The 16,014-nt window shown below is 42.2% G+C and overlaps 1 protein-coding gene across 5 annotated transcripts in view; it reads left to right on the top strand.

Annotated features, from left to right (window-relative positions):
• Positions 1 to 16,014, top strand: part of UACA (uveal autoantigen with coiled-coil domains and ankyrin repeats) — a 115,922-nt gene that overhangs the window by 80,097 nt on the left and 19,811 nt on the right. For 4 of the 5 annotated variants that reach the window (XM_038766809.1, XM_038766806.1, XM_038766810.1 and 1 more), the window contains exons 9-13: positions 64 to 101; positions 4,821 to 4,910; positions 5,658 to 5,765; positions 12,105 to 12,137; positions 13,022 to 13,120. In XM_038766809.1, the coding sequence (XP_038622737.1) occupies positions 64 to 101; positions 4,821 to 4,910; positions 5,658 to 5,765; positions 12,105 to 12,137; positions 13,022 to 13,120 (368 nt within the window). The remainder of the gene's footprint in view (positions 1 to 63; positions 102 to 4,820; positions 4,911 to 5,657; positions 5,766 to 12,104; positions 12,138 to 13,021; positions 13,121 to 16,014) is intronic. The other variant, XM_038766807.1, reaches the window with a different exon arrangement.

Below are 16,014 nucleotides of genomic sequence, written 5' to 3'. Positions count from 1 at the left end.
AACAATATCTGATGGAATCCCCATTTGCTTCCCTTCTAATTTTTTTTTCTTTTTGTTCCTTAGGAAGACTGTCATTGAAGAAAGGACTGGGTACACAGCAGGTAAGTCCTTTTCTACCCTGAAATGATTCTAATTTCTGAGTTTGGAGGGAATTGTGAATGAATACTTAACATGACTAACATTATTCAGTGCTGCATATGGAAGAATGTCACCTCCCTCCACCTTTCCACCCTATCAATCAACCAATTATATTTATTGAACACTTACTGTATGCAGAGCACTGTACTAAGCACTTGGGAGAGTACAGTACAACAGAGTTGGTAGACCCATTCCCTGCCCACGAGCTCACAGTCTTGAGGGGCAAACAGACACTAATACAAATAATTAAATGACGGATATTACACTTCCACCCTGGTGGGAGAGTCAGCCTTTTGTGGACAAGGTTCCCTTAACCAGTGAAGCAAGAGTTCACAAACACTGTACCTGATAATTTCATAATAACAGCCTGAGATTTTGGAGAATCCTGATGCCCTCACTTTTCTTTTTCCATAAGTTGACCAGCAGATTCTTCTTACTGTCTGTATTTACATGTCTTCCTCTCCACTCATTAAGTTTACACCATATTGACCTACCATAATGTTCTCATCATCATCATCATCATCATCATCATAATAATTATGGTATTTAAGTGCTTACTGTGGGCCAAGCACTATTCTGAACACTGGGGTGGATACAAGTAAATCCGGTTGGACACAGACTCTTCCCCACATGGGGCTAACACACTTAATCCCCATTTTGCAGGTGAGGTAACTGAGGCACTGAGAAGTGAAGTGACTTGCTCAGGGTCACACAGCAGGCAAGTGGCAGAGCTTTGATCACATGACCTTCTGATTCCTAGGCCCGGCCTCTATCCACTGCGCCATGAGGCTTCTCATTATATTTTTCCAAAGCTCCCAGAAATAAGAGGACTAACTCTGACAAATGTTATATTTATACTCTGTTTTGTTCTATGTCCAGAGAGAGGCATATATGTTTTCCAAACCAATCAGTGGTATTTGGAGCACTCAGTGCGTGCAGAGCACTGTACTAATCACTTGGAAAGTACAGTACAACAGAGCAGGTAGACTTGTTTCCTTCCCACAAAGAGCTTATAGTTTAGAAGGGGAGGTAGACAGGAAAATAAATTACAGATTGTAAGTGCTGTGGGGCCGAGGGTGGGGTGAATATCAAGTGCTTAAAGGGTACAGATCCAAATGCGAGGGTGATGTAGAAGGGAAAGGGAGTAGGGGAAATGAGGGCTTAGTCGGGGAATGCCTCTTGGAGGAGATGTGATTTCAATAAGGCTTTGAAGGTGGGGAGAGAGGTGGTCTGTTGGTTATGAAGGGGAGGAAGTTTTGGAGCCAGAAGGACGACATGAGTAAAGAGTCAGCATTGAGATAGATGATATTGAAGTACAGTAAGCAGGTAGACGTTACAGCAGCAAAGTGGTTCACTTGGTTGTAGTAGAAAATCAATGAGGGGGCAAGGTGATTGAGTGCTTTAAAGCCGCTGATAAGGAAGAGCAATTAACTGGGGAAGGATTTCTGGGGAAGATGTGATCTCAGAAGGGTTTTGAAAATGAGGAGAGTGTTGGCCTGGGGGGTATGAAGTTGGAAGGAGTTCCAAGTAGGGGGAATGGCATGAGCGAGAGGTTGGAGGTGGGAGAGGGGAAGGAGGTAGGGAGTAGGTGAGTTCCACAATAATAATAATAATAATAATGTTGGTATTTGTTAAGTGCTTACTATGTGCCAAGCACTGTTCTAAGCGCTGGGGGGATACAAGGTAATCAAGGTTGTCCCACATGGGGCTCACAGTCTTAATCCCCATTTTACAGATGAGGGAACTGAGGCACAGAGAAGTGAAGTGACTTGCCCAAAGTCACACAGCTGACAAGTGGCAGAGCCGGGATTAGAACCCATGACCTCTGGCTCCCAAGCCCCTGCTCTTTCAACTGAGCCCTGAATGGAAAGGATCAGCTGGAGGATAGCGGAAAAGAGAGTGGATAAGTAGGAGGGAGAGAGCTGATTGAGTGCTTTAAAGCTGATGGTCAGCAGTCTCTGGTTGCTGTGGAGTGGAATAATAATAATAAAAAGGATTGTGATATCTGTTAAGCATTTACTATGTGCCAGGCATTGTACTAAATGCCGGGGTAGAATCAAGATAATCAGGTTGGACACAATCCCTGTCCTACATGGGACTCACAGTCTAAATCCCCATTTTACAGATGAGGAAACTAAAGCACAGGGAAGTTGTGACTTGCCCCAGGTCACCCAGCAGGCAGGTGGCGGAGCTGGGATTAGAACCCAGGTCCTCAGACTCCCAGGCCCACGCTTCTTCCACTAGGCCTCGCTGCTTCTCAGGGATGGAATGGGCAACACCTGGCGGTCTTTTGAGGAGTGATGTGGGCAGAATGCCATGTTAGAAAAAGGATCAGAACAGCAGAGTGAAGTAAGGAATGGAGAAGGGAGAGAGTGAAAGCAGAGAGGTCAGCGAGGAAGCTGCTGCATTAGCTGGGATACAACAAGTGCCTGTACCATTGTGGTGTTCGTTTAGATGGAGCGGCTTGGCTTAGTGGATGGATCATGGGCTTGGGACTCAGAAGGTCATGGCTTCTAATCTCAGATCTGCCACATCTGCTGTGTGACCTTGGACAAGTCACTTCACTTTTCTGGGCCTCAGTTACCTCATCTGTAAGATGGGAATTCATTCAATCGTATTTATTGAGCGCTTACTGTGTGCAGAGCACTGTACTAAGCGTGTGGGAAGTACAAGTTGGCAGCATATAGAGATGGTCCCTACCCAACAACAGGCTCACGGTCTAGAAGGGGAGACAGACAACAAAACAAAACATGTGGACAGGTGTCAAGTTGTCAGAACAGATGAAGAGTGTGAGCCCTATGTGGGACAGGGACTGTGTCCAACCTAACTTGTATCTACCCCAGTGCTTAGAACAGTGCTTGGCACATAGTAAGCGCTTAACAAATACCATAATTATAATTGTGGAGAGGAAGGGGTGGATCACAGGAACGTTATGGAAGAAAAATCAGCAGGTTTTTGAAGCACGCTGAATATGAAGGTAGAAAAAAGAGTAGAGGATAATGCCGAGGCTTAATACTGTTAGTTTATAGTAAATGCTGTTCCATCAATATATTTATCTGCTTCCCTTAATTTTTGAAACATTGAAAGGGGATTTATTTTAGTGCTTTTTTCTATAAACTGTTTAATCACCTCTGAAGGTTCCAAATCCTAGAATAATAGGGCTGGTTTTCTTTCTGAGTCATATAAGAAGCACAAATGCACAAAGCGTTTCTATTTCCTCCATATCCTGTTTCTTTGCCTTTGAAATCTTTCAGTTTACTTGAGAAGCATTCCATATTAAGTCCTTGAGTGTTTACCAATGCCCTGATTACTCTCAACATGTCCATTAATTTCATCCCTTTGATGACAAAAATTAAGTTTTAGAGAGAGTATGGAGGGTTCATTTTCATGTTTTAGGAGCAGCAGTCCGACTCATATTCTCTCAGCTTTTCTTTAGGTGTAGTGGTAGAGTTACTTAGAATTGAATGTGAGCACAGTGAAATCATGGCTGTACAGATCTTATATCCGGCTCCTTCAGATTTATTTATGCACATGCCCCTCAGGTGAACTATGGATGTGGGTAGGGGGAAGGAAGGTGGTGGGGTCTGTGTGTGTGTGTCTCTCTGTGTGTGTGTGTGTGTGTGTGTGTGTGTGTGTGTGTGGTGGTTTCCTAGTAGGGACCAGGTGAGGTTTCTACCAACATTACCTTTCTCCACCCACCTTCCCTCCACATCTCCATCCTCTAGCCCTCCTCCAGTCCCATATGCATTTTGAGAAGCCAGGGAACCTCTCTCCTGCTCTTCCTCTTTCTTTTCTAAATTCTGCCACTTCCTCCTCCTCCTCCCTCTCCTCCTTTCTTCTCCCCTCTCTCCTCCTTCCCCCCCCAACACTCAGTAAATATGATTTGCATGAGTTCTCTTCCTCCTGTTTCTCCTCCTTCTCCATTCTCGTTCTCTTCCTCCTTCTTTCCCCCACCCATCCCCAACAGATAATCTGGAATCCCTGGTGTCTTATCATGGAGTTATGCTGCTTATCTAAAGTGCTCCTGGTGGATTGTTCCAGTTTATAAACATTGTCATTTGAGCATTGTATGTTGTTGTTATAACCAGTGATGAATGAACAAAATCAGATGAGTCAGATTTTAGTTTTATGGATTGGCTGATAAAGACTCCCCCCACCCCTCCTATCAGAAATCCTGCTTCAATTTTTTTCCTGTCATCCCCTGAAAACACCTAATTCACTCCCTGGATTGTTAGTAATTGAGATCAAAAGTGTATTGATATTACTCTTAAATGTATAAACAACTGCATAGTGAAATGACGTGATTATTGGGCTTGGTAGAATGAATTTTGGATTGACTTGACAGCATGAACTTCAAATTTATGGTATTGGATTGAAAGCTAAAATAGAACATTTTAATGTAATTTAAGACTAAATAAATCTATTGTTTGGTCATTATAATCCAATCATGGAACCTTCAAAGAACAGATTCAATAATTGGTTGAATGTGATACCTTTCCATAGGGCAAAATGTATCTGTGGATGATTCAGCAAATAGAGACACTGCCATCTTGTGGAACCTGTAGTGTAGTTTGAGGTTTGATGACAAAAATCCAGTGCAGGAATACATTTTTACCAATTGTAAATGCCTTTGCAGAACACATTTGCTTTTTTGTCTTTCTGTTAAATTTTCCACAATCTAGGCATCATATATGTCACCAAAGCAAAGTCTAGTACATATGCCAGATGATGTGAATATGAAGTCAAATCAGAGAGAGCAACAAAATGTCCAGGTAAATAAAACAGGATGCAGACAAAAAGGATGGGAGGAGGGTGCGTATGCGTGCGTGTGTAACCTTTGAGAAAAGTCATCATTTAAAATGCTATACTATTATTTCACAAAATACATCTAAACATCATTGTAATGGTGCTGTTTAATTTGTGTAAACGTAAAGGTAGAGTATGTTGAAAGTTCTGGTTTTACTTATCTAGGAAAAGTTCCAACCTTAAAACTTTTTAGTAGATCCTTTCCAAATATGTGGATTTGCTTCATGTTTTTTTAGAGCCATTAACCTTCTTTTTGCTTCTGGGTATGCTAATAATACATTTTTTTCTAAATGATTGAAGGGTAGGAGCATTACGGTTTTATAGTTTATGCAGCATCCGTTCAATTATGACATTTGAGGTAAACCACACCGATCAAATATAAAAGCCACCTCTTAGCCTCTCTGATAAAGAGTTCTTGATTTTATTAGTAGTAATAAGTGCTTAGTACAGTGCTCTGCACACAGTAAGCGCTCAATAAATACGATTGATGATGATGATGATGATGATTATTCCTGTTGGAGATTTTCTATCTTCTGCAGTCTCACTTTGTGGAATTACTTTAGTCAAGTCAGTAATATTGGTATTTGGATGTAATATCAATGTTTTCGTTAGCATGTGAGATAGGTGCATTAATAGCATTATCAACAAGGATATTATTTTGTAATGTCCCAAGTTTCCCTGACCAATTCATGATTTCTCAATGTCTTTCTAAGGATCTGGAAGTTGAAAATGGAGATTTGAAGGAAAAACTGAGACAGATTCAGCATGAACAAATGATACTGTTAGATAAAGTGAATGAATTACAACTACAGCTGAATGAGGTGAACACTTCAAAGACTGGTGATTTAGTTGCTAATAATGACTTCTCTTGCGCTGGAAGAGTGTATGAAATTCACAGTCTAGAAACTCATTTTGTAGAATTGCAGGATAAAGAGGGGGCACGGGGAAGGGTATGGCACTGTTTGAGAGATTACGTGACTAGTGATGTGGCTGGTCCTGTCCTGGTACAATCAATCCATCAGCCAGATTTATTGAGCGCTTACTATGGGTAGAGCACTGTATTAAGTGCCTTATTTTTAATAGTATTTAAGCACTTAGTCCTCATACCAGCTCTGCCATTTGTCTGCTGTGTGACCATGGGCAAGTCACTTCATATCTCTGTGCCTCAGTTCCCTCATCTGTAAAATGGGGATTGAGACCGTGAGCCCCACATGGCACAGGGACTGTGTCCAACCCTATTTACTTGTATCCACCCCAGCCCTTAGTATGGTGCCCAGCACATAGTAAGCGCTTAGCAAATACCACAATTATTATTATTATTGTTATTACGTGCCAAACACTATTCTAAGTGCTAGGGTGGATCCAAGCTAATCAGGTTGGACACAGTCCCTGTCCCACATGGGGCTCACAGTTTTAATCCCCATTTTACAAAGGAGGTAAGTGAGGCACAAAGAAGTGAAGCAACCTGGCCAAAGTCACACAAGTGGCAGAGCTGGGATAAGAATGCTTGGGAGAGTACAATACAGCAATTAGCCAAAACGTTCCCTACCCAGCTCACAATCTAGAGGGGGAGGCAGGTATTGATATGAATAAATAATTTATCATATATAATTTCAAGATATGTGCACAAGTGCTGTGTGATTGGGGTGGATATCACAATGCATACTTTTAATTGGGTTTGGTTAGAATGCGACTAGGGAATTAGGGAATATGCTTCTGAAAATGTGAGTTAGTTTGAGCCCAGTGTACCACATTGGTAAAGAAACTGCTTTTATGCAGTGCTGGAACAGATTCTACACTATATCATGTGAGACTTCACAAAAATGCAACCTCAGCCACATTTATTGAGGGTCCAGTATGGGCAGAGTACTGTTACTAAGCACTTGGAAGAGTACCAAAGAGTTAGACATGATCTTTGCCTCCCAAGTCTTAAGGCATAGAATTGAATGCCATAGATGACTTTTCTGGAACAGTTTTGGGGCTCACAAGGAACATAATAGCCTGAATTTAATCGAAAGGACTGGGTGGAGGAGTATTATGTGGGCGAACGATTCTGCAATAGTTATCACAACACAATTAAATTTAATATTCTTGCTGGGGCAGAAAGAGCAAGGAAAACCAACCCGAGGATATTAAAGTTTAGAAAAGGGATGAACAATAAAATGTGAACCTCAGGCAAAGCTGAAGGGAGCCCTTAAAAAAACAAAGAGCCTAAAAGAAGGCTGGAGATTGTACTAGAAGCCCAGGAAGCCCAGGAAATGGGTTCTACAAATCCAGACCAAAAGAAAATTTAAAAATGATCAAATAGAAACCTCACTGGGCTCGAAGAGGTCAGTGCAGTTGGAAAAAACATTCACTGGATTGAGGAGAATTGAAAATCATGTGAACAATAATAGGTCAGGTGCCAAGATTTTGTGTGTTGTGTGCGTGTTTTTTTTTTAAAAGTATTTGTTAAACGTTTACTCTGTGTTAAGAACTGAGGAGGTGCAAGTGAAGTATGTTGGACACAGTTCCTGTCCCACAACTGGCTCACAGTCTGAGTAGGAGGGAGAACAGGAGAAGTGAGGCAAGGAGAAGTTAAATGTTTTGCCCAAGGTCACATAGCAAGCATTTGGCACAGCTGGGATTAGAACCCACGTCCTCCCACTCCCAGGTCAGTGCTCTTCCTTAGGCCATGCTGCTTCAAGCACTTACTACTTGTCAAGCACTTTACTAAAGGGGTAAATACAAAATAATTGTGTTGGGCATGGTCCCTGTCCCACATGAGACTTAGAATAGAAGCAGAAAGGAACGCCTATTTTATCCCCATTTTACAGATGAGGAAACTGAAGCACAGAGAAGTGAAGTGACATGACCTTAGGCAAGATGGGTGGCAGAGCCGGAATTAGAACTAGATCTTCGGACTCCCAGGCCTGTGCTCCTCATGCTACTTCACCCAATTCTTCCAGCTCCTGAGTCTTGCTTCAGGTGGACACTCCCAAAGTGCTTAGTACAGTGTATAACACTCAAAGGCTCAACAAATTACCATGCTGGATGGCACTGCAGCAATTTTGAATTTAATCTTGGAATTTAATTAAGAGCTTACTGTGTGCTAAGGGCTGGAATAGATATCATGTTATATGATTAGACACAATCCCTGTGCCACATGGGGCCTGCAATCTCAAACTCTCTTGGCCTTACTTTCCTCAGATGTAAACAGGGATAAGTAACTTGACCAAGGTCAAACATTTGGCTAGATGTGGGACTTTTTTTAAAAAAAATGATACTTGTTAAGCGTTTACTATGTGTCAAGTGCTGGGGTAGATAGAATTTTTTATTGGGTTAGACACAGTCTGTCCCACAAGGGGTTCATAGTCTAAGTTGGAGAGAAGAAGATTTAACCCCCATTTTACAGAGGAGTTAACTAAGGTACAGAGAAGTTGTGACTTGCCCAAGGTCACACAGCAAGCAATTGGTAGAGCTAAAATTAGAATCTCTGACTCTTAGGCCTAAGCTCTTTCCATTAGGCCACGCTGCTTCTCTTAAAGCTGGATCTCCTTCCAGTCTGGTGCTGTTTCCCACACCTGTGTGCACAAGTGGTTTTCTCATTAATGCAACTCATCACCAAGGGCTTGCTGGATTTGGATTGCCAGAAGAAAATTCCTTATCCCTCTTAGGGATGTTGTAGCCAAAATGCATATTGGAAACATGTGTTATATCCAAACTGAGTATAAAGGACACCAAAGTTAATAATAAGAGGTCAAAAAACAGGAAACGTCTTAGGAAATCACTTGAGCTGTGAAATAAACTTGGTGCAAAAGGTGAATTCTGGGATGACAGTGGATCATTTCACTCATACAGACTAAGTTTGTGATCAAACTGTAGTAAACACCCAGGGAGTTTTAGGCCAAATTAATAAACTAATGTTAACAAACGGCTGAAACCAATCATCAGCCAAGAGTTCCAAAGGAGCCCAACAACAACAACAACAATAATAATAATAATAATAATAATAATAATAATACTTGTGATATTTGTAGAGTGGCTTAGTGGAGAGCGCATAGGCTTGGGAATCAGAGGTCGTGGGTTCTAATTCCACCTCTGCCACTTGTCAGCTCTGTGACTTTGGGCAAGTCACTTAACTTCTCTGTGCCTCAGTTACCTCATCTGTAAAATGGGGTTTAAGGCTGTGAGCCCCACGTGGGACAACCTGATTACCTTGTATCTACCCCAGTACTTAGAACAGTGCTTGGCACATAGTAAGCGCTTAACAAATACAGTAATAATAATAGCAACAACAATAATAATAGTAATTATTATTATTATTATTATTATTATTATGTGCCAGGCACAGTACTAAGCGGTGGGGTGGCTACAAGCAAATAGGATTGGACACAGTCTCCATCCCACATGGGGCTCCCAATCTTAATCCCTATTTTACACATGAGGTAACTGAGGCCTTGAACAAATAATCAGGAGGACTGATTCTCTGGAGAAGTCACTAGTGTGAGGAAAAGTCCAGGGAAAACATGGAAGAGGCAGACCAGCAGCTAGTTGGATAGAGACCATAACGATAACAGAAGGACCATCAGAAAGGTTGTGCATTATAGCAGAGGACAGGATGTTCTGGAGAAAATATAGCCATGGAATCACTGTGAATTGGAGATGACTCAACTGCACTTAATAATAATAATAATAATAATAATAATAATAATAATGATAAAACTGAGGCCCAGATAAGTGAAGTGACTCGCCTAACTTCACACAGCAGACAACTGGTATCAGCCTCCTCTCTGATCTCCCATCCTCCTGTCTCTCCCCACTTCAGTCTGTGCTTCACTCTGCTGCCCGGATTATTATCTTTGTGCAGAAACACTCTGGGCATGTTACTCCCCTCCTCAAAAATCCCCAGTGGCTGCCTGTCAACTTATGAATCAAGCAAAAACTATTTACTCTTGGCTTCAAGGCTCTCCATCACCTCGTCCCCTCCTACCTCACCTCCCTTCTCTCATTCTACAGCCCAGCCCGCACCCTCCGCTCCTCTGCAGCTAACCTCTTTACTGTACCTCGTTCTCGCCTGTCCCGCCGTCGACCCCCAGCCCACGTCCTTCCCCTGGCCTGGAATGCCCTCCCTCCACGCATCCACCAAGCTAGCTCTCTTCCTCCCTTCAAAGCCCTACTGAGAGCTCACCTCCTCCAGGAGGCCTTCCCAGACTGAGCCCCTGTTTTCTCCTCCCCATTCCCCCACCCTACCTCCTTCCCCTCCCCACAGCACTTGTATATATTTGTACAGATTTATTACTCTATTTATTTTACTTGTATATATTTACTATTCTATTTTGTTAATGATGTGTGCATATAGCCTTAATTCTATTTGTTCTGACAATTTTGACACCTGTCTACATGTTTTGTTTTGTTGTCTGTCTCCCCCTTCTAGACTGTGAGCCCGTTGTTGGGTAGGAACTGTCTCTATATGTTGCTGACTTGTACTTCCCAAGCGCTTAGTACAGTGCTTTGTACACAGTAAGTGCTTAATAAATACGATTGAATGAATGAATGAATGAATGAATGAAGTGGCAGAGCTGGGATCAGAACTCAGGTCCTTCTGACTCCCAGGCCTAGGCTCTATTCACTAGGCCCCACTGCTTCAGAGAGATGTTGCAGACTGCAGGGGACACTGTGTGTCTTATCACTTCAAACCAAATGGAGAACGATCCAGATAATTTGATTACCCCTGAAACTCCTGCTTATAAAACGGGCTCCAGCGATGACCCTCAAAATTTTATGTATTGGTGAACACCGAACGATGATTCACCAAATTCCTCAGCCTCAGAGCTAAGGGCTGCCCTAATTATCCAAGTTTCAAGTTGGAAGCTTGAGGCAAAAAGACCATCCTTCACACTGGTGGAAATTGTTGCTGGAGGGAGATCGGGCAGGCAGAAAGTATCAGTAAGCTTGAGAAAGTTTTAAATAGATTCATGGATAATCCGTAAACAATGGGTTATTAGAGCGGGAGGTCCGGGCTGGGGTGGGGGGAACCTAGAAATTTAGGGCAGGTAGATCTTAAAATGTTATCTCCTCTGTGAAATGGGAACAAAGGCTGGGAGCCCATGTGGAACCCGATTACTTTGCATCTGCACCAACTCTTGGAACAGTGCCTTGCACAGAGTAAGCGCTTTTAACAAATACCACCACCATTGTTGTCGTCATCGAAATGTGGTGGAATGTTCAGCGCATTTTGGGTTGGGAATGTGTCTGTTTATTGTTCTGTCAAACTCTCCCAAGTACTTAGTACAGGGCTCTGCACACAGGAAGCGCTCAGTAAATACGATTCAATGAATGAATGAAAGGAATGCTGGTATCGCACTGTTGCTTCAAGTTTCATTTGGGGGTATTGCAGGCCCAAAATCCTGGGCTGGTCGCAACTCTGGTCAGCCCTTCTCATGAGTTGTAAGCATGTGTCCGAAGAGTTATGCCCTAATTACGGTGGGAGGAAAGTGATCTTTTGATCTCTGAATTTCTTCTTCAACCCACCTCTCTCTATTGCCCCCGAGGGGTGTCAGTCATGACACTTCCTGGGTTTAGAGGAGAAATAGCCCACTGTCCTCACCCATTGCAGGGAGGCCCCTCCTTGATCCGACAACCTTTTCAGCTGCCGGAAGCACAGTCTCCTCGTGCCTCTGGAAATTCCATAGTCTGGACCCGGAGGGGGTGGCAGTTTATATCAACAGTGGAATTGTTTGGCTAATGCTGCTGCTATTTCACCTCGTTCCAGGGCAAGGTGCCAGGGCTGTGGCCTGGGCCAGGAACTCTTACAAAAGGAAACAATTCCCTCCTGCCTTCTAATACCCACTCTGACTTGAACAGCCCTGATTTATGGAAGTCTGATGAAATATTTAATCTATTCCAAGATCTCTTTCTTAATGGTTATTTTTATGGCCCAACGTAGTCATTAGCTAATTGCAAAAAAAAAAAAGAAAAAGCCCTATTCGAGCAAGTCAGGAAAGCAGTAGGCTCCCTCTAATAATTAAATTTAACTCTCCATCTTCCCTTCACCCCTATTCCAGACCCAACATCAAACATTTTGAAAGGTAATGGAGTTGTTCCTTGTAAGAATGGGTTTTAAGATCATGTCCCGAAAAACACTTTATGCAAATAGATTGTTTTTATTTGCTTTTCAGGAATTCATGGTTGCCGACGACCTTGAGCGTGAGGTAAGGGAGTGGTGGGGGGAAACAATTCTTTTGTTGGTTTTGCTTAGTTCCTCGGAGCAATTATTATTTGCAGTGCTAATAAAATATTTGCTGTGCAGTTGTTAGCATATACATTTTTCAGTGGGTATTTAGCTAATATTTTAAGTTGTTAATAAGAAAATTATAAAGCAGTGAGGACTTTATTATCACAGGCTATCTGTATATTATGATGTGAGTTGTTTTTACCATTTGTTTTTAATTCCTAAAAGTACTGCTTTGGCTAGCTCAAAGTGTGCAAAAATATAAAGAAGAAAATGTGCCTGCTTAGTTCCTCGGAGCAATTATTATTTGCAGTGCTAATAAAATATTTGCTGTGCAGTTGTTAGCATATACATTTTTCAGTGGGTATTTAGCTAATATTTTAAGTTGTTAATAAGAAAATTATAAAGCAGTGAGGACTTTATTATCACAGGCTATCTGTATATTATGATGTGAGTTGTTTTTACCATTTGTTTTTAATTCCTAAAAGTACTGCTTTGGCTAGCTCAAAGTGTGCAAAAATATAAAGAAGAAAATGTGCCTGCCATTGTACATGTGGCCTTAGGGTATAGTGTGATTAAAATGGAGCAAGAATTCCTTTAATCTTGACAGGCCTCACTTTGGAGTACTTGGTGGCAGTTGTGTTCATATTTTATTCATAAACAGGCAGATGTACTTTAATGACCAAGTCCTTGGGAGCCAGTACATGGACTTTGCCAGTGTTAATTGTGAGCCCGCCAGTATTTTGTAATTCTCTAGAAAACACTTGAAATGCCTCCTTGATTGCTGAGAAAGTTGGGGTTTGGCTTGTGGCTTTATAAGTAGTTTTAAACGGTTTGACATGCAATGCACTGTTTTCGTTTCAGAAAGAAAAGCTGAAATCTCTCTTGACAGCCAAGGAAAAGCAGCTCGAAGAATCCTTGAAAAATACTGAAGCTCTAAAAAACTTGCTTAAATATTATGAGGTATTACTCTTTTTTTAAAAAAAACAAACAACAACTCGGGGTAGCTAATTTATGGTTTCACTTTCTTTATAACTTTTTTTTCTGTTAATAGCTTGTGTTTGGGGCAGTTTTTACAAAGAATAAAGAAGTGACATGTTCCCTCACCCCAAGGAGATTACATTTGAGACTGTATTATGGTAGCTCTTCCTCTGGTGCCACACCCATACTTGGGTGGAACACCTAATTCATTCATTCATTCAATCAATCAATCGTATCTGTTGAGTGCTTACTGTGTGCAGAGCACTGTACTAAGCACTTGGAAAGTACAAGCGCTTAGTGGAGAAGCAGCGTGGCTCAGTGGACAAAGAGCCCGGGCTTGAATGGAAGTATTCTATAGATTACTTATAGTGGCCTTTGTGATCAACAAGGGCAAACCTGTTACATACATACTACATGCAGTCATCATGAACAGAATGTATTGGGCATCTACTCTGAATTAAACCATGGTATTTATTGAACACTTACTGTGTGCAGAGCAGTATACTAAGCGCTTGGGAGAGTAGTCAGTAACAGTCAGTAACATTTTCTTGCCTTCGAGGGGCTTATGGGGTAGTGGAAGGAGTCAAATATCAAGCCTATGCAGTACAGACAGTTATATTCACAAGCTGACGGATCTGGTCATTAATTCCTGGAGTGGAATAATCAGGAAAATAGGATATTAGGGAGAGCTTGGTGCAAGAATTGGGTTTTCAGAAGGCCTGTTTGGAATATATTAAGTTATTATTGCTCTGTAGTCTCAAGGAGGTAGATTGGTTTCTGCATTGGCCAAAAAGAAAAAGGAGCTAGAGAAATTGGTGTTTCCTTGATGACTGGCGCTGTGTGCCAAAATGCAACCTAAAGACTATCCTACAAGGGAGTAATTTCCTTCATGATGTTTTTTGTATGGATTTGATATGCTAGAAAAACAAAAGTCCGTAAAAAGGTCCAGTGTGAAAGACTGCATTATTCTCTTAACAGGCTTTACACTCTAGCCTGAAATCTCCTTTATCATCTCACAGAGAAATAACACAAAATAAGACCTCCCCACAAAAGTGCAGTCTTTCCCTGCCGTATGACTCCTCTTTGACCTGAGCCTGCTCGTGGCCTTTCCTTACGCCATGTGTTCTAAGCCCTCCCGGGATGTTACCATCGGGTGACTTTGGATTCTGCTTTGGGCTTGAAGTCCTGCCTGATCCTGGCCTGTTGGAAAAACTGGGTTGTGGAAAGGGGGAGGACAAATGGGCTGGGTTTCCCTTTTTTTTTTTTTTTTTTTAGTAAGGAATTCTAATGTCGAATTCCCCTTACTTCAGGCTTGGAGCCCTACATCCTCTTTCCACCAGCAGGGATTCAGGAGGAGGCACCGACAGACGGCTAGCACTTGGAATTGGCTTGCTTGGTGTGGGGGCCGTCTGGCTGGGGAAGAATGTACAAATGTAGCCCGGAGACCCTGGCTAAGTGACCGCATCTAAATGAGTTTGGTGCAGCCATTTCATGCTGATTTGTAATAGAGAACCAGAACTAGACCCCCCCGCCGCACTGTCAACAGGCACATTTGGTTCAGGCTGTTAAGAACCCTGTGGATTTTGCACACCTCCCCATCCTTAAAGGGATGTTTGTTTGGCTTTGTGTACACTCACCATCACGTACTTATTAATGAAAACAGTCAACAGCAAGTGAAGGCAGGAAATCAGACACCTGGAGTAAGAGGTGGTAAAAGATTTTGAAAAAGCTTCTCTGCTTTCTTCAGGGTTCCCATCTCTGATCTCCAGGGTTCAGTCATTCAGTCATATTTATTGAGCACTTACTGTATGCAGAACACTGTTCTAAGTGCTTGGAAGAGTATAGTAGAACAGTAAATAGACACATTCCTGGCTCACAACATGGGGAATCTTAGCACTTTGCCCTCAGTTTCTAGTCTCAGCCAGGCTTGGCCCCTCAAGTTGATAGTCTGGTCCTGTTTTTTGTTTTTTCCCCTCAAACCATCAGTTTTCATTAGGGTTGTTCTGAACTTTATCCTGTTTCGGAGGGAAAAAAAAAAAAACAAACTTCTCTGAACGAATCCAGAGAACAAAAATTCTTAGAGCAATAGGCATTCCAAGTTTAGTGGGCCTGCCGTTGTCACGTCAAGGCAACTCAGGCTTTCATGGTCATGTCTGGCTCCCTCTAGACTGTAAGCTTCCTGTGGACAGGGAACATTTCTGTTGTGCTGTACTCTCCCAAGTGCTTAGTATTGTGCAGTTTAGTTTGTGTTGTGTTTTGTTTATGGTATTTGTTTAAAGGCTTACTGTGTACCAAGCTCTGTTCCAAGTGCTGGGGTAGATGTAAGTTAGTCAGGTTGGATGTAGTCCCTGTCCCACATGGGGCTTGCACTCTTAATCCCTATTTTACAGATGAGGTAACTGTTGCACAGAGAAGTGATATGACATGCCCAAGGTCATACAGCAAACAAGCGACAGAGCTGGGATTAGAGCCCAGGTCATTCTGACTCCCAAGCCCATGTTCTATCCAGAAAACCAAGCTGCTTCATTGCTTGATTGGTTTATTGATTACTTCCTTGTTATCAATCAATGGTATTGATTGCCTATTTATTGAGCACTTACTTGTCAAACACTGTACTTGGGAGAGTATAATACAACATAATTAGCAGTCACGTTCCCTTCCCGTAATGAGCTTACAGGTTATCGGTGATATTTTTGTGTGTGTGCCTGCTGAGGGTGAAACACGGGTAACCATGGGGCAGAGTACAAGGGGACCAAAATGCCCAATCATGACTGTCCGAAGGGTTTTAGTCTATGGTGTGTACCAACAGACAAAAGTGATTTACAGCAGAAAGAAGGAAAAATATGTATGTAGCAGGAAGGAGCTCTAGTCCTTGG

The sequence above is a fragment of the Tachyglossus aculeatus genome, chromosome 26 (genome assembly GCF_015852505.1).
Source record: "Tachyglossus aculeatus isolate mTacAcu1 chromosome 26, mTacAcu1.pri, whole genome shotgun sequence".
In the NCBI taxonomy this organism is placed as follows: Eukaryota; Metazoa; Chordata; class Mammalia; order Monotremata; family Tachyglossidae; genus Tachyglossus; species Tachyglossus aculeatus.
Note: the sequence above shows the minus strand (reverse complement) of the source record. Positions and strands in the feature narration are given on the sequence as shown.